The sequence below is a fragment of the Macrotis lagotis genome, chromosome 4 (assembly GCF_037893015.1).
Source record: "Macrotis lagotis isolate mMagLag1 chromosome 4, bilby.v1.9.chrom.fasta, whole genome shotgun sequence".
Lineage (NCBI taxonomy): Eukaryota > Metazoa > Chordata > Mammalia > Peramelemorphia > Peramelidae > Macrotis > Macrotis lagotis.
In genome coordinates this window covers 7,429,796-7,446,621 of record NC_133661.1, presented here as the reverse complement: position 1 = coordinate 7,446,621, position 16,826 = coordinate 7,429,796, and the positions used below count along the sequence as shown (strand labels likewise).

The 16,826-nt window shown below is 48.3% G+C and overlaps 1 protein-coding gene across 7 annotated transcripts in view; it reads left to right on the top strand.

The window, feature by feature from the left end:
- PTPRE (protein tyrosine phosphatase receptor type E) overlaps positions 1-16,826 on the top strand; it is a 147,056-nt gene that overhangs the window by 113,250 nt on the left and 16,980 nt on the right. For 6 of the 7 annotated variants that reach the window (XM_074232166.1, XM_074232167.1, XM_074232169.1 and 3 more), the window contains 5 exons: positions 38-135; positions 3,593-3,712; positions 4,468-4,631; positions 15,314-15,449; positions 16,027-16,176. In XM_074232166.1, the coding sequence (XP_074088267.1) occupies positions 38-135; positions 3,593-3,712; positions 4,468-4,631; positions 15,314-15,449; positions 16,027-16,176 (668 nt within the window). The remainder of the gene's footprint in view (positions 1-37; positions 136-3,592; positions 3,713-4,467; positions 4,632-15,313; positions 15,450-16,026; positions 16,177-16,826) is intronic. The other variant, XM_074232171.1, reaches the window with a different exon arrangement.

Here is a 16,826-nt window from a genome sequence, read left to right as displayed (position 1 = left end):
GCAGCCCCCAAACCACGGCTCCCTCTCTCATCGGCAGGCCCCAAGCCAGAGACGGTCAATGACTTCTGGAGGATGGTCTGGGAGCAGAAGTCGGCCACCATCGTCATGCTGACCAACTTGAAAGAAAGAAAAGAGGTGAGGGAGGGCCACCCCCCTGGCCCCGGCTGCCTGCCCTGGCCACTTCCTCTTCCTCCCCGGCCAGGGCTGTCCAGAGCGGGGCTTGCAGCATTTCACCCAATGACTGACACAGAGCGGGTCATGTTCCGTCTGACTCTGTGGACGGCTCACAGATATTTATGATTGAGAGTCTGGCCGTGCCTCCCCAGGGGGAGGGGTCTTCAGTGCCTGGGCACCATGTGGAGTGCCAGTTCTGAGGAGGTGGGCAAGAGGAGGGGAAGGGGGCGCGAGCAGGGCTGGTGGAGAGTGTCTGCACCTCCTTCCCAGGCCTTGGACTCAGACTTTGCAGAAAGGACCCTCCCCAAGGGGGGACGGGGGAGCAGTGTCAGGAAGGATGGGGGTGGAGGAGACTGCAGGAGGGCAGACGAGGGACTGCGGCATCCCGTGACCCGGCACCAGAAAGGAGCTGAGACCAGAGAAGGAAGGCAGAAACTAAACAGTTCCTGCCAGAAAGGAAGGGAGGACACAAAAGAAGCATTTATTAATCCCCTACTGTGTGCCGGGCCATGTGGGAATACCAGGAAAGTCCGGCCTGCCTCAAGGACCCTCAGTCCAATGGGGAGGCACCAGTAAGGTCCAGGAAGAGGGAACGTCCCAGAACCTGGGGGAGCCACCAGCCCAGCTGGACCGAGGTGGAGGCTCCAGGCTGATCTCCTTGTGTCCCCCCCAAAATGTGAGGTCCCAATAGCACAATTTAGGCACCAAAGCTCCACGCCTCCATACCGCCTCCATCACGCCTCCATCATGCCTCTGTCAGCCTCTGACCACTAAAGAGAAAGAATCTCCTGATTCTGATCTCCCTGTTAACTGCATAGAATCAGGGCGGCTTCAGCCCTTCCATGGGGGACCAGAAGAAGGAGAGCAGCTTGAGAGACCTTCCCTCCTCCCCCATCTGGGGGGGTTCGTGGTCCAGCCCACGCTCTGGCTCCCCTCTCCCGGCCCTTTCTCCCCTCCTGGAGATTAATCATTTCTAACCAAGTCCTTCCTCAACCCAGTTCCTGTTTCCTGATTTATAGAGGCTCCTTTTGGGGTGCCCAGAGCTCCGCCCACCAGAGCCCGGACTGGGAAATCCTGCCTCCTCTCCAGGGGCTGCTCTTCCCCTTGACACCCCTCACCCCCAGGTTACTGAGCATCAAGGCTGTCCGGAGGGGCTCACTGCCTTGGTTCAGATGCTTCCCGGTGGGAGCACCGTGGCCTCCCTCCTCCCCCCCTTCCAGAGGCCGTCCTGGGGGGGCTCGCAGAGCCCAGGAGGAGGGACCGGCTGGTCGCTGACCACCTGTTGCCTCTCCTCTGCCTATTCCAGGCTGTCACCCCTTGGCCTCCTAGTATATTCAGCCTCTCTGCACATTGCCCCCCCTCCCCGGGTGCCCTGAGACCCCTCCTCCTGAAACAACCTTCTATGTCTTTTGTCTCCGGTCAGCATCACATCCCTGAGCGGGTGCTTCTTGGCTTCCCCAGTAAAATATCAGCACCATTTGAGCAGTGGTGCGGTGGGCCTGGAGTTAGAAACTGAGTTCAAATCCAACCTCAGATACTCACTAGCCGTGTGACCCTGGGCAAGTCCCTTTGCCTTATTTCCTCTTCTATAAAATAGAGATGGTCATAGCTGCTGGCCTTCCATCACCGGTGGTGCTAAGCCTCGGACGTGGTCGTGCCTTTGAGCTCCTTTGGCTGCCATGTTACCACTGGTTCTCCACAAGCTTTTTGTTTTTTTCAAGGCCACACGGTTAGGTGGCGTGCCAAGGTCACACGGCTAGGTCATGATCAAGTGTCTGAGGCTGGATTTGAACTCAGGTCCTCCTGACTCCAGGGCTGGGGCTTTCTCCACCACGCCACCTAGCCGCCCCGCCATGAGCTTCTTTGAAGGGAGATGAGCTCCCCTTGGCTCTCCGGCTTCTCTTTCATCTCCCCCTTTCTCGGCCACATCAGAATCCTTTCTTCTTGGGTCTTCAGAACGTCACTCTTGGGAACTTTCTGGGCCTGGGGATCAGCTTCTCCTGGGAGATGCTCTTCCACCCTCTATGACCCAGAACCCGAGCACCCAGGCGGCGGCTGCACGTCCGCCGAGCTGCTCTCTTTCTGTTGGCATCTGTCCCTCCTGTGCCTGTGGAGCTGGCAGAGCTCCCGCCCAGGAAAGCGGAAGACATTTGGGGAGCAAGACCCTGAGTCATAAGAGAGGGTTCTGTGTGTGAGGAGCAGCCAGAAGGCCGCTGTCACTGGATTGCAGAGATTGGGGGGGGGACAGCGTCATCAGAAGGGAGGACAGGAGGTAGCCAGGGGCCTTGGTGAAGCCAGTCATAATGGCCGGCGCTTCTTGGCTTAATATCTCATTTGAAATATAGATAATGGGGCAGTTTAATAAATAACATGTGCTCGAAAGAAGCCCGGATGGGAGGATTCTTCTTGGCGAGTCTGCAGCCCAGAGGCCCCCCCCCCCCCCCCAACAATGCAGCCACATGTCCTTCCATTGGGCAGTTCTTTTCAAATTCTGGTTTCACTTTCTGCGATATTCCCTCATTATTTTAAAGACTGCTTAACATTCGGTTTTTTAAACTTTTGAGTTCCAAATTCCCTCCCTTCTCTGTCCTCTGGGAAGATGGGCAACGTGCTCTTGGTTCTCTATGTGAAGCCGGGTGAGCCAGATTTCTGTAGTAGTAGCATTGCCAAAGAACACACACAAGCGCACACACACAACACACACACGCAATGCACACACATACACATACACGCACATGTGCACACACACATGAAACAAAGTGGAAATGTGGGCTTCCGTCTCTGGTCATTCTTTTAAAGCCCCCACTAAATGCACAGCTCTGAACCATGAGCATCTGATGTCAGAACGTCTTGCCAAACAGATGCCGACTCCTCCACAATGGTCATAGCTGCAGGCTGGGCACCAACCGCAGTGGGCCAGGGAGGGCTGGAGGCCGGAGACCTTGCCGCACAGTCAGCCTCCTGGGGACTTGGGAGGGTCTGAGGGGTCAGGGAGAGGAAGGAGGCCGGGGTGGACCTGGCTACCTCCCCCCCCACCTCAGCCCCCTCCTCTGAAATGCAAAGGTTGGACCAGGTCATTCCCTGGGTCCTTTCAGGTTTAAATTCTACATTTGTTAGATAAGGAGGCTTCTTTGGGGTGAGAAATTATTCATTGTGAACATAGCCAGGAAAAAACAGAAGGATCCTCTGTTCTCTGCTCTCACCTTTCTGAAAGACTTCCCCAAGATTTCTCCATTTATATGTGTGTGTAGATGTAGGTGTGTGGGTGTGTAGGTGTGAAGGTGTGCAGGTGTATACGTGTGTATGTGGAGGTGTGGAGGTATGCAGGTATATAGTGTACAGGTGTGTAGGTGTGAAAGTGTAAGTTCAGGTGTGCAGGTGTAGGTCAGCACCACCAATTTGCCTCTTCTCCTTCTAGGAGAAATGCTATCAGTACTGGCCAGACCAGGGATGTTGGATGTATGGAAACATCCGCGTCTCCGTGGAAGACTGCATCGTGCTGGTGGACTACACCATCCGGAAGTTCTGTATACAGTCGGTGAGTGCCATGGGGCTGGCTTGGCTCTGGCCCTTAGACTGGGGCCTGCTCTGCTCTTGGGTCTGCTCCTCCCTCCGGGCCAGGCTGCCCCTTGGCCTCCACCCTGGGTGGATTTTTCTGGCCTCTCCTTGGTGGAGTCCCGATCACCAGGCTCATCAGCATTGCCCACATCGGAGCAGGGAAATGGACCCTGGGTGAGCCTGGGAACAGACTGCCCCCCAGTCATCCATGCCAAGGGTCCCAGGTTCCCAAGGTCTCCTTGGCTCTAAACCTAGGATGCCAACATGGGAGATGTGTGACCACCACTCTCTTCCTGCATCCACTGGGAATCTGATCTAGACATAGTAATCCATCATTGAGTCCCCAATCACTTATTCACTGCCTAGTGTGTACCCGGTGCTGGGGATAATGGCAATGACTGCTTCTTACCGGTGCCTTAGAGCTGGCCAGGTGCTTTAGTGAATCATTTCTGTTGAGTGTTGCAACAGTCCTGCAGGGTGAGCACCAAAGGGATCATTATCCCCCATTTTACAGGAAAGAAACCTGAGGCTCAACCAGGTAGAGGGTCTTTGAGCCCTGGACTGAGCCCCAATAAGTGTCTGTGGGCACAGAACCTGTCTCTTCCTTCCTAGAGTCAGAGACAGATTCTGGAGGGGCAATGAGACCTCTGGGTCGGTGTCTTCCTCATCTGCGGGGGGTGCCAGGGCTGCTGCCGCTGCCCTCCGCCAGACTCATCTTTGGTTTCATCTTCCTAGCAGCTCCATGACGGCTGCAAAGCCCCTCGGCTGGTGACCCAGCTCCACTTCACCAGCTGGCCCGACTTTGGGGTGCCCTTCACCCCCATTGGGATGCTCAAGTTTCTGAAGAAAGTGAAGACCCTGAATCCTTCCCACGCAGGGCCCATCATTGTTCACTGCAGGTAGGTCCTGAGATGCCAAGCCTTGGGGGTGGGGGATGGTACCACCCCTTTGGACTATGCCCAGAGGTCATTCCATCCTTTGTGCCCTTCTCAAAATAAAGTGGCATTTGTTGAAGCTGGTGCAGAAGCTCCTAGTGCCTTATAAGAGAGGGACCTTGGAGACCATTTTTACTCCTTTTAACAGATGAGGAAACTGAGGCTCAGTGTGACTGGTCAAAAACCAAAGGACTAAAAAGTGGCAGAGTCAGGCCTGAGGAAAACCCTTTGTAAACTTTGTAGCACACTCTAGAAATGGGGCTTTGTAGTCTCATCTTCATTGTGGAGATTTAGTTTTCATTTTCTGTTTTGATTCTGCCTGGATTCGTTAGCAAGCCTCTGTTTCTATCACAGTAGGAATCTGGTAGGTATGCCTTTTGCTATTTTCCCAGCAGTTTCTATATTAATTGTTCTAATTATAATTCATTTTTTTCTCTTTGAGAGTAAATTCATGGTATGGTTCATGTTTTTGAAGCTTGACTTGAGTCCTCTAGCTCCTGCTCTGCTCAGCCAGGCTTTCCTACTTCAGGAAATATTTATCCATTCCACTTAAATTGTCACTTTTGTGGACATCAAATCAGGTGCCATCATTGCTAACAATTCCATATACAACTCCAACGGTTGTAAATTCAGCTTTTTTCAGTTTTGTTTCTGATGGGTCCTGTTTTTTTCCTTTTTTTATCTCATGTTAACAATTTTTTTTAAAAAGCCATAGTCCTTGATTTTATTCACTAATTCCAATTTTGCCCTTATTAATTTCTTCTTTGACTTTCAGTATTTTGGTTTCAATGTTTAAATATGATTTTGAAATATTTATTGGCTTTCTGGTTTTTTCTTATTTGTATTGACCTAATGGTTGATGGACTCCTTTTCTCTTTTATTGATTTAAATATTGAAAAATACAGAGGAAATGAGGTGAAGCAGGTGGCAGAGTGCTTACTGTGTAGTCAAGAAGACCTGAATTCAAAACTGGTTTCAGACCTTGTGACCTGAGCAAGTCACTTTACCTGTGTGCCTCAGTTTCCTCAACTGTAAAAATGGGGCTAATGATAGCATCTATCTCATAGGGTTTGATGAAAATCACATGAAATTGTATTTGTAAAGTGCTTAGCTCAAGGTTGGACATATAGTAGATGCTTAATAAATACTTATTCCACATTATCAGTTTTTTAAACCCGAAAGGGATATTAGGGGGTCTCTCCTTTACATCTGAGCAAACTGAGGCCTAGAGAGGAGATGGCTTCTCCAAGTTCCCTCAGGCAGTAAGGATGAGAGGTGGAATTCAAACCCAGTTCTCCTCACTCTCAGTCCCAGACTCCACAATTTCCCTGTTACCACAGTGCCAGTCAACACCACTCAGGATGTCTTGGAACGCCTGTGATCTTCTGGAATCATTCTTGCCTTTTGGTTGTAGAATAAACCAGGCACACTCAGAGCCTCTGATGTTTCACAGCTGTGTGACCTTGGCCAAGTCACTCCCCTATATGTAAAAGGATCCTACTGTTAGCACCTACCTCCTAGGGCTTCAGTGAGCTCCTGTAGGTGGGTTCCAAAGAGATGCCAACTGCCCTCGCCGCTCTGTCTCCCCCCCCCCCGACCTGATTGCAAATATCAGTTAAACCCTTTGTCCTGTAAGGACCATGTCCTGGTGAGCAGGGAAGCTCAGGATGGGAAATCTGTGACTGTCTCTAAAGAAGAGACAACGTGAATGTCCCATGTTCCAGAATCCTTTCTCCTAGGGAATAGCTAGCGAGGCCACCATCATGCTCTCAACTTTTTGTCTTGAGATAATTTTCAAAGGTTGGTTTAGAAGCTTCCTCCTCTCTGTTTCTCATGTCTCATGGTGACATACTCTGAGCAATTAAGCCAAGGGACCGTGTTAATAGGGGGATGCTGATCCTTGCCAAGAGACTATATTTATTATTTATACACTAGATTTCAGCTGAACCCCTAGGCAATGGATATAAGCATTTTGTAAATTTTAATGTTCCACATAAGTCTAAACTGTTACTGTGATTGTTGTCATAAATAGAATGTACTGAATAATGATCAATGCCTGGAACACTGTCCCTCCTCATATCTACCTCTTAGATCCCTAATTCTTTTCAAAGCCCAATGCTCATGCCCAGTCATACACAAAGATCCTTCCAGATTGGCCCAGGAGCAAATACCTCAGCTGCCTCAGGCTTCTCTCACTTCCCCCACCCCTTGTTATAAAACTATTATAAAAATGCCCAAGTCCCCTATTTCCTATGAACTAGGTGCTTTGCCAGGCACTGGGGATAAAAGACAGAAGATGGTCCTTGTTTTCAAGGACCTTATATTTTATGAGGAGAAAAAGCCCATGTGCCCAGAGATATGAATATCCAAGGGACTAGTAGAAGAAATGGTGGCATGGGCTCTAGCAAGTGGGGGAGTTAGAAGGATGGTGTGTACCCAACATGCACTGAGCTTCAAAGGAAATTCAGGATCTAAGAGGTGGAGATGAGGTGAGCATTCTGGCTCTGCCAAGGTAGAAAATTGGAAGGTTATTTGAGAAGGAAAGCAAGTGTAGAGTGTGTGAAGGAAGATGCTTGATAAGCCAGGACAGGAAGTCAGAACCCACTTGTGAAGAGTTTGATCACAGTGGGTAATGGGGGAGTCAATCTGAGGGTAACAAGGAGGAGAATGACGCGATCTTTGTTGGAAGATTTGATTTGGAGTAGGCCTGGGGAGTATGGACTGAAGTGGAAAGAAGTTGGGGCCCCCAGCCTATTGCCATAGTCCAGATGTAAGGGAATGAGGACCTACACAAGGGTATGGGGATGATGTCAAAAGATGCTGCAAGGGAGATGAAGCCCACCCAAGATGTTGGCGGGGCATGAAATCCACCAGAGCTGCTGCAGAGGCAAAACCAAGGAGAGCTCTGTTGGAGATGAACTGCACTGAGCCCACGGCATTGAGAGACAGTGAGGAATCCAGGATGATTCCTAGGTGGAAGCCCGGGGAGGAGGAGGAGGAGGGCATTCTCGAGAGTTAACAGGAAAGGTGGGGGGAGGGACAAAAGAGGAAGGAGATAATGAGGTCTGTTTTGAACATGTTATGTTTAAGATGTCTGCTGGATCTTTGGTTTGTGGTATCTAAAAGGCAATGGAAATTTGGAGGTTGGCAAATAGAGGGGCAGGAGAGATAGTTTTGAGAATCCTCAGTATAGAGATGGTAATTAAATCCATGGCAGCTGGTGAGATCACCGAGTGCAATGATACTTAGGGAGTAGAGAAGAGAACCCAGGACAGAGTCTGAGGGGGACACCCATGCTTAGAGATCATGATCTGGAGAAGGTTCCAGCCAAGGAGACAGAAGGTACCATCAGAGACGTAAGAAGGAGAACCAGGAGGAGGGGAGCAGTCTTGAAAGTCTAGAGAGAAGACAGTACCAAGGAGGAATGAGAAATTCATGGTACCAAAGGCTACAGTGGGGTTAAGAAGGATGAGCACTAAGAAAAAAGTCATTGGATTTGACAATTAAGAGACGACTGGTAAGTTCGAGAACAGTTTTGTAAAATGATGACATTGGGAGCCACGTTGTAAAGATTATGAAGGGAACGGGAGGGCAGAAACATAGACCCCCATTATAGTTGTTCTCAGAGAGTTTAGTTATGAAGAACAGAAGAAAAATAGAATGAGTTGGCAAGATGGAAAGATCAAATGAGGGGTTTTGGAAGTTGGGGAAGATTGGATCCTGTCTAACAGAAAAAGAGCCAGGAGAGAGAGAAGGATTAAAAAATCAGTAAAAGAGGTAGGGATGATGGAGGGATGGAATGGGATCTCAGGGGGAGAGAAATGGCTTAACCTTGGTAAGCAGTGAGGCTACACCATCCTGTGAGACAGGGGTGAAGGCTCTGAGGGATGATAGATGAGGAGGAGGGGAGAAGAGGGAGCTCACCATTAACTTCATTTTTTTTTAGTACAATATGGGGCAAGGTTCTCAGCTGAGGGGGTTTGGGGAGAACTGTGAAAGAAAGCTGTGAAAGAGGCTTGGTGGAAAGTGGAAGTATGAGTTGCTAGGGGAAGTATAGAAAGATTTCCTGTCATCAGTGAGGGCCCATTTGAGGTACACAACATAAAATTGGGGTAGACCCAATCAGAATGGTTCCATGATCTTCTCCATCTTCATTTAGCAGCACATGTTTAAGAGCAAAGATAATGAAGCCCAAGCTGAGACTTGGCTAGGTGTAATCATGAGGGACCTGAGCAGAGAAGAAGAGAGGGTGACAGAGTAGAAGTGAACTGATTCACCAAAGGGTCAAAATGGAGAGAAGAGGAGGGAGTGATTAGGGCAGGGGAGATGGAGAATTGAGGGATCAAGAGATTGGAGTTCACAGTGTGGGTTAAAAGCTGGGTTTGGAAATGGAAGGCAAAGAGAGAGATGGAAAGTCAATAGATTTTTTTTTTATTAAAGATTTTATTTGAGTTTTACAATTTTTCTCCCAATCTTAGTTCCCTCCCCCACCCCCCCAACAGAAAGCAATCTGTCAGTCTTTATTTTGTTTCCATGGTATACAATGATCCAAATTGAATGTGATGAGAGAGAAATCATATCCTTAAGGAAGAAACATAAAGTATAAGAGATAGCAAGATCAGACAATAAGATACCAGTTTTTTTCTAAATTTAAGGTAATAGTCCTTGAACTTTGTTCAAACTCCACGGTTCTTTATCTGGATACAGATAGTATTCTCCATTGCAGGCAGCCCAAAATTGTCCCTGGTTGTTGCACTAACGGAACGAGAGAGTCCATCAAGGTTGATCATCACCCCCGTGTTGCTGTTAGGGTGGACAGTGTTTTTCTGCTTCTGCTCATGTCATTCAGCATCAGTTCATGCAAATCCCTCGAGGTTTCCCTGAATTCCCATCCCTCCTGGTTTCTAATAGAACCACAGTGTTCCATGACATACATATACCACAGTTTGCTAAGCCATTCCCCAATTGAAGGACATTTACTTGATTTCCAATTCTTTGCCACCACAAACAGGGCTACTAGTATTTTTGTACAAGTGATGTGTTTTTACCCTTTTTCATTGTCTCTTCAGGGTATAGATCCAGTAGTGATATTGCTGGATCAAAGTGTATGCACATTTTTGTTGCCCTTTGGATGTAATTCAAAATTGCTCTCCAGAAAGATTGGATGAGTTCACAGCTCCACCAACAATGTATTAGTGTCCCAGATTTCCCGCATCTCTTCCAACATTGATCATTGTCCTTTCTGGTCATATTGGTCAGTCTGAAAGGTGTGAGGTGGTACCTCAGAGAAGCTTTATGGAAAGGAAGGAACCGACTTGTGGGAAATAGGGATGATGTCCTACAGGAGTATTGAATTCCGGGGATGTGTAGGGTACATCCAGTTGTGAGAAGAACCATACATTGAATGAAGATCACCACTCCTCTACCCAAGACCTGAGCCGTTGTAAAGAGAGTGGAGATTTGGGATGTTATGGAGATGAATTCACCAAGATGTGGCAACTGTTTAGTTATAGAGGCATAAGGGAGAGAGTGAAGGTGATTATGAGGTGGCAGATCTGGGCAAGCATTGGAAAGCTCAGCAGCACGATGGATTTGGGGGGGGGGAGGAAATAGATAGAATTTTGTTCTGATCTTGTTGAGCTTGGGAATTCCTACCTGTTTGACCTTTCCTTGCCCAGACCCAAACTTCCATTTACATGTATATATACATAATAAGGAGCAGCTCTGAGGCACCTTCTGGGGACTGGATCCTTGGCAACCTTTCAGTTTGTCCTCAGGGGATTGGTGACATCTTTGCATTGCTTGTTTTTTGTCTCCTAGAACCAAGTACTGTGAATTGGTGACATGAATGAATGAACTTTGCTCTAAGATGAGTTAGAAATAGAATCATGTGCCATGGTTTTTTCCAATGACTGGTGGTATTTCAAAAAGTATGAGCTCTGCTTTACTTGGGCCTTACCTCAATCCACATGGATCATAGTCTTCTCCATGGATTAGCCCAAGATTTCTCAAGCTGGGGTCCATGGGGAGATTTCAGGGGGTCTGTGACCTTAGATAGGAAAATAACTTTTTTATTTTCAGTAATCTCTAAAATTTATCATTTCCTTGTAATGATGAATGTTGAAACCAGTGATAATGACCACTGGCCTTTAAAGGAGCATTCCCCCTAGAGGATATGGTCCCCATTGCTGGACAGTTGGAGAAGGGGAATACTACAGAGGTGGTGTCGAGTCAGCCCTGCCCACCTCCCCCAGGAGACCAGCCCAGCCCCTGAACTCTGGAACTGGGCTTGGAGTTGTGGGAGTGCCAGGAAGCATCTTGGCACCTGAGCTCAATTTTCACTTTCCTCTTGACATGGAGGGAATCGCCATTGACTCTGATCCTTTCTCTCAAGAAAGTGTGTGGGACATTTTGCCAATCCAGTCCAGTTGGATGAACCTTTCCTGAACACCACTATGTACAGAGAAGCATCCTAAGTGACTGGAATGCCAAGACAAAATGAAAACCCTTCCCTGATCTCAGTGAGTTTCCATTCTGTAAAGGGACACATGTCTGAATGGGGAGAGAGCACTACCGACTAGCGGGAGTCAGGGAAGGTTTCTCTTGGCAAGTAATACCTAAGCTCTGCCTCCAAAGAAAGTGGGAAGGCTGAGAGGAGGGGTGAGTGGGCTTCTAGACCAGAAGGGTCTGTGCAGAGGAAGGAAGACTGGTTCAAGGGACCAGCAAGTCAGTCAATTTGTCTGGCAGGTTGTGAATCTGAAGGGGAAGCATGGGAAATGAGCCTGAAAAAGCAGGTTGGAGCCGGATAGAAAGGACTTTCCATGCCCAAAGAAGTGCTCAAGTTAGAGAAGGGATATTGGACCTCCACATCTGAGAATCCAAGTCTCATCATCATCATGTAGAAGCATCTCTGCTAGGAGGACCCTGCATTTGGATGAAGAGGACCTGGGTCCAGCTCCAGCTTGCCTTTTCCCTGGGCATCCTTGGGCAAGTTCTTCCTTTCTGGAGATCAAGAGGGCCAGACTGCTCTCTCTTCTACCTCCAGATTTCTGGAGGTCACTGTGGAGAAGAACCTCATGGTCTCTCCATAGAACTCCAAGGGCTCTTCCATGGAACTAGTCTCTTCAATAATGCATGTTGCAGCTCCTCTACCGTCTAACAGGAGGATGCAACTGTAAGACAGAGCCATTGCCGTTAGCCCTGGGAAGAGTCTCTTATTCCTGATGATGGCTCTTGTTCTCCAAATTCATGTCCTGGAGTTCTTTGGAGCCCTTTGGTATTATCCTTCAAGCCAGGATCTCCAAAGGTTGTTGAAGTATTTTTGTGATATTTTCACTTCTCCCCCTCCCCTTATACTTTAAGGGATGATCCTTGAAAGTGTCCATGGTAAAACATTCATTCACACTGCTTCTGACTCCTGCCACTCACTCTCCCTGTGTGATCATTCAGGTGGGGAGCCCTCCACTCATACAGGCCCCAAATAGTAGCTGTACCTGCCATCACCTGGACAAGCTAGGGTTGAGTTTGTAGCAGGACCTTCTAGACCAATCTCTTAGCGGAGCCTTCAAATAAAGATCCAGCTCTCCTCTCCATCACTGGGAAACCTTAAGGCAGGCATCTTGGTCATGAGTCTTGTCTTCATCAGTTTTGTGCTTGTCGGTCCCACAGGGGACTCCAGGACCCCAAAGGTGTGGGGACCCTGGGAGCTATGATACCATCTTTTGTTTTTTCTTCTTTTATTATTTCTTTCTCCAATTATATTTAAAGATAATTTTCAACATTTATTTTTGTAACAAGTTTTCTCCCTCCCATCCTTCCCCCCCCCCCCCCCGGGATAGCAGTAATCTGATAGAGGTTATATCTGTACCACCCTGTTCTACATATTTCCATATTAGTCACACTGTGAAAGAAGAATCCAAGCAAAGATGGAAAAACCACGAGAAGGAAAAAGCAAATGACAAACTTGAAAAGGTGAAGGTAGTCGGCTTTGATCTGCGTTCAGATTCCATAGCTTTTCTCTGGTTGTGGATGGAACTTTTCCATTAAAAGTCTTTTAGGATTGTCTTTGACCCTGCTGTGTTGCTGAGAAAAGCTGAGTCTGTCATGGCTGATCATTGCACCATGTTGCTGTTAAGGATGCCATCCTTCTAAGCTCTTGTGGTCTAAGCTGGAATGGTCATGGCTATTTCCCAGCATCAAATGAAGGCTCCATGCACCCAAGGAAGCCTGCCTCTCTTCCCTTGCTGTGCTCAGCCAGAAAAGAGGGCTCAGCCCCCTTGGATGGGGCCACGCTGTGATGTGTTGGGGAGGATGGAAAGAGCTCTCTTTTTAAGGACCAACCATCTCTGCATTAAAACATCGGTTTAGATCCATGGATGCTATCAATGGCCACCTGGCTAGGCCTGTCCATGCCAGCACTTGACTCTGTCTCCTGTGATCTGCAACAGGGGATCCATCCTCTGGACTTCTTGACATCATTTTCAGTTTTCATCAAAGCCAACTAGGTGGTAGGGAGGATGAGGAAAAAATACTGCCCCTCCTCCCATTTGATAGGAAGGACATTTGATGGAGAGGGCTCTTTTTATCAATGCAATCAGTAGACAGGACCAAGCCTGGGGCCACCATTGCTGTTCTAAGGAAAGAGCAACAGGTCTAGAGGCAGATGGTCTGAGTTCGAGTCATATCTCTGTGACTCTGGACAACTGGCCTAATGCCTAGACCTTCAGATTGCTTCTTTGTAAAGTCAGGAGGGGGTGAATTGGATGGTGCTTTTAAGGTTCCTTCTAGTTCTAAATCTGTGCTCTTGGGATCGAGGGTCCTATAATTGGAGAGGAGCCCAATGTAGTGGAAAGAGGAGTTAAAGAAGCATTGAGTCTGAGTTTGCTCTTCAGCCCTTCTTAACCATCAGGTCTCTGAGGGGCTTGGAGACTCAATTTCCTCATCTGAAAAATGGGTCTCATCACACTTTCTCACCCCTTGAGCTTTTGTGGGCAAAGAAAACACTTTGTGTTAAACCTTAAAGACAACAACAACGATAACTGTTACTACCACCACTGCATCATTTTTACTCCGTGACCCTGGGCAAATCACTCAGCTGCCGTCTGCCTCTGTTTCCTCATCTGTAAAACGGAGGTCAGAAAAACTCTCTCTCCCAGGGTGGTTGTGAGGATCAAATGAGATAACCCTTTAAATGCACTTTACAGACTTTAAAATGCTCTATCAGCATTTCTCTCGAGTTCAGCCTTCTCTTCAGTTCATCCTCTAAAGGGGGAGCTACAGGATCACTTTTTCTCTGTCATGGGGTGGGGGTTGGCATCTGATGGCTCTGAATCGAGGTCCCACCCCCTGGGCTGCAGGGAATCTCTCCTTCAGAGTCAGGCCACTTGAGGTAAACAACCCAGGATGTCACCCAAACCTTCTGAAAACTGCCTCAGCAATGGGGTCTCATTTTTGAGGGGAGTCCTCCCTCTAGTGGCATCACTGCAGACTGGCATTGAGATCTTCATTGGCAGAGACTGAACCAAAAATGAAAATCAACAATTCTTTTTCTGAAAACCTTATTTTTATTTGGTTTTTTTGGTTTATTTTCTATTATTACAATAATCTTGTTGTGAGAGTAAACATGCCCCCCCTCCCCCCGATGAGAAACCTCAAGAATAGTGAGAGGGGAAAAAAAGTACCCTTCAGTCTGTGTTCAGATTCCAGTGGCCCTGGCTCTGGATGAGTTGCCTTCCCCATCAGAGCCACCAGAGAAGTTGCTTCACTATCTTCCCCCAGTTGCTATCACTAGCTGTATTTCCCTCCGCTCTATTTCTCCCCACTCTCATTTATTCTATTCTCTCTCTCCTTTCACCCTGTCCCTGCTTAGAAGTATGTTGAATCTGGGTACCCTTTCCCTCAAGCTTCCCTCTCTTCTATCACCTATCCCCCCCCTTCCCCCATTCCCCCTTATTCCATCCATTTCTCTCATTTTTCTCTAGGGTCAGATAGATTTCTCTACCCTATTACGTGTGTGTGTGTGTTATTTCCTCTCTGAGCCATTTCCGATGAGAATGAAGGCTCACTCATGCCCCCTCGCCTTCCCCGCTTCCACTCCATTGAAAAAGCTTTTTCTTGACTCTTATGTGAAAAATCTTAGCTTCTTCTTCTTCTTCCTCTCCTTTCCCTTCCTCCCAGTACTTTTCTTTATCACCCATTGGCTCCATGCAGGTCAATGATCCTTGAGTGGAATTCCTATGTGGAATCTGATCCCTGGAAGGAAGTGAAGCTTCGTACTGATCCCAGAGATGGTTTATCTGCCAATAAGCATAACAAATAATGGTTCTCTCTTTCTCTCTCCCCCTCCTCTTCCTCCCTGGCCCTGTTTTCCCCCTCCCCCCTCTCTCTCCCCTCCCCTTTTCCCTTTCCTACTTCTTCCTCCTCATCTCCCTTTGCCCCCTCCCTCTCCCTCTCTCCCTCCCTCCAACCCTTTCTCTGCCTTTGCCTCACTTCCTTTCTCCCTTCCTCTCCCTCTCTCTGTCCTTCCCTTCTTCCTCTTCCCTTCTCCCTCTTTCTTCTTTTTCCTTCCCCTCCCCTTTCCCTTTCCTACTTTCTCCCTCCCTTTGCCCCTTCCCTCTCCCTCCCTTCTCCTCCTCTTCCTCTGTCAGTGCCGGAGTGGGCCGGACAGGCACCTTCATCGTCATTGATGCCATCATAGACATGATGCACACCGAGCAGAAGGTCGACGTCTTTGAGTTTGTTTCCAGGATCCGGAACCAGCGGCCTCAGATGGTTCAAACCGATGTAAGTGAAAGACTCACCTGCAGAACGTCTCATTTGGAACCCTCTTGCAGGTCGAGGCCATATACCCCTTAGGGGCCCTTCAACCCCATAAAATGGCTTCAGTGATGTTAATGAAAGCACCATTTGGCCCGTGGCTTTGGGTCAGAGGTCCCCCTTCCCTCAGCTCTTCTTCTGGAGAACACAGCTAGGAGCTTTTAGGGGAGAGATGAGGTGGGGGAAGTCTGGGTTTTGAAGGCTGCAGATCCTGTCAGCTCTGATTGCTGAGTTGGTTTGATTTTACTTTATGAGATAAGGGCAGAAACCCACAAAAACAAACTGTGGAGACAAAACTAAGTAAAACCACAACTGTTCAGGTTTACCTGGCCTGTTTCAGAAGCCTGTACCTTGACTTACATGAGCATCTTCAGCTTACATCCCACCTTCTGCTCTGTGTCCCCCCACCCTTCCTTTGAGGACCAAGGAAAACAACAGGCCTGAGGAGCCTGGCTGGGGAGGGCCAGGGAGGACCTGAGACACCCCCCTCCCCCTGGCTCATCTTTGACCTTCCCTTGTCTCCTCTCTCCCTCCTCTTCCTCAGATGCAGTATACATTCATCTACCAAGCCTTACTAGAATACTACCTCTACGGGGACACCGAGCTGGACGTAGCCTCCCTGGAGAAGCATCTCCAATCCCTTCACAGCCCCACGGCACCCTTGGACAAAATTGGCCTTGAAGAAGAGTTCAGAGTAAGTGCTGATGGGGGTCCTGGGCCTCAGGGGGATGACTCTGGGCTGGAGAAGAACCAGCATGAAAAGGAAGGAATGTTTGCATCAGAAATGCCTAATACTAGTTCAAACGCTGACCTCACCACCAAGTGGGAAGAGGGCTGGGCAACACGAGAATGCCCATCTCCATGCCCCAGTTCCACTTTTTTGGGCAAGGCACTTGACCCCTCCGAGCCTCAGATCCTCTCCCTTCTCATTCCATAAATCTTCAAGCATTCCAGGTAGAGTGCTTCCAGCTGGGGGAGCTGAGGAGGAGGAGGAGGAGGAGGAGGAAGAGAAGGATAAGGAAGAAAGAGCCCAGTACTAGTAGTTCTAATTGTTGTTTTGGATAGAACCCGATAGATCCAGGATCTGTCAGAAGAAGGCCCTGTTCCCTCATCTTCCTGTCTCTAAGACTAGCCCACCAATCACAAAACTGTAATGCCTCCCTAACAAAATGACAATGATTAGATAATTCTGTGAAACTCATTGTATATGAAATTGAAATGTGGCATAATGATCCAATCCACATTTCTCTGAGGGAAAGGCACTTTAATAGGCATTGTTGTGAGGAACAAATGTGGGATGGGTTGTACAAGTGTTACCATCCTCATTTTACTGATGAGAAAAGG